Source organism: Dendroctonus ponderosae, unplaced genomic scaffold (genome assembly GCF_020466585.1).
Source record: "Dendroctonus ponderosae isolate FM_Combo_2020 unplaced genomic scaffold, Dpon_F_20191213v2 Dpon_F_20191213_1167, whole genome shotgun sequence".
Lineage (NCBI taxonomy): Eukaryota > Metazoa > Arthropoda > Insecta > Coleoptera > Curculionidae > Dendroctonus > Dendroctonus ponderosae.
Window position 1 is genome coordinate 1,827 of NW_026017283.1, and position 1,339 is coordinate 3,165.

The 1,339-nt window shown below is 36.2% G+C and overlaps 1 protein-coding gene across 1 annotated transcript; it reads right to left on the reverse strand.

Annotated features, from left to right (window-relative positions):
- Positions 1 to 396: 396 nt before the first annotated feature.
- Positions 397 to 1,069, reverse strand: LOC125503053. Its single transcript, XM_048662784.1, has 2 exons — positions 963 to 1,069; positions 397 to 903 (listed from the first exon to the last, which is right to left on the reverse strand). Exons 1-2 carry the CDS (start codon positions 972 to 974, stop codon positions 481 to 483), a joined length of 435 nt encoding a protein of 144 aa, XP_048518741.1. The 5' UTR covers positions 975 to 1,069; the 3' UTR covers positions 397 to 480.
- Positions 1,070 to 1,339: the final 270 nt, after the last annotated feature.

The window sequence follows — 1,339 nt, forward strand, 5'->3', positions numbered from 1 at the left end:
AAAAGAAAATAATAATTTAGGGCGTGCTGACATAAACATTCATCAGGAAAACATACCGCAAAATTAATTATTATGTAGTACAGTATAAGACACAATATTTTAATTTTCCTATGATTTTATTTCAAAAATTTTAAGGAGAAAAATATACTAGCAACAAGTACATTAATAAACATCAAAAAGTATTAAATATAAGCATTGAAAACGATATTTCGAAAACGTTTTGCCACCGGCAAAGGTCTGTGGGTAAATTAATAGCTGCAAAAATATCTGCGTTAGTTTCATTTGTATTCTCAGAGAACAGTTGCATAAATCCCATATTTGCATGATCATGTTTACATAACCAAATTCGGAAGAAACTGGAAAAAATCGAATTGTCTGAATTTAAAACAATTTGTATCTATGCTTATCAATTTATTGACAGACATTTTTTACATGGAATGACACATCAGACAAAAATTTCTAGGCAAAGATGAGAACACTCTACCAGGCTGAAACAAGTGGAGCCCCTACGCTTCTTCCGGAAACGATGGAACCTGAAGGTCCTGCTACAATAGTGTTTTCCACTCCGGATAATACAGGGGAAGAGTAAGCTGACACAACTGGAACGCCTGATACTAGAGGAGATGAGTAAGCGGACACAATAGGAGAAGAGTGAGCTGCGTAAGCCAGAGGTACAGATGAATAAGCCAAAGCTGGGGCAGCTACAACAGGTGCGCTGTGTGAAACAACTCCAACACTTTCTTCTTGAATGATTTGTCCACCTGGAGCTACGGACGAGATGGCGCTACCATCGGGACCAACTACGGTAGTTCTGCTGCTGGGTCCTTGGATAATTCTTGCAGAGGGAAGTACCAAGTTACCAGCGTTGGCAACGGCCACAAAGGCGAAAAAGGCTACAAGACTCTAAAAGTGATCAAATATTACTTATGTGAATGTAAAAATGGCAGAACTTTAAAACCTACCAAAGTGTTCATTGTTGATGTATCGAATTATTCAGCGAGAAAACAACTGATATTTGTGAAATTTTTCGACCACTATTTATACTAATTTAGATTTAATTGTCCCACCACACATGTCAGTTTAGTTGCCAATACGGAAAGTTGTAAATCGTGCTCAATTGTTTCCTACATCTGCAAAGGTTATCCAGTAGACCAAAAATGTGCGCAAATATTTACATTAAGTGCAAGTTAGCAACTGATTTCATTAATAAATTTATGAAAGTTTAACGTCAAATTCCGTTAAAGTCTTCCTGCATTTGCAACATTACACCTTAATAATTATTTAAATTAATCTGACAGATGGGATTAGATAAAACTGCTGAAAAACAAAAATGAGCTGC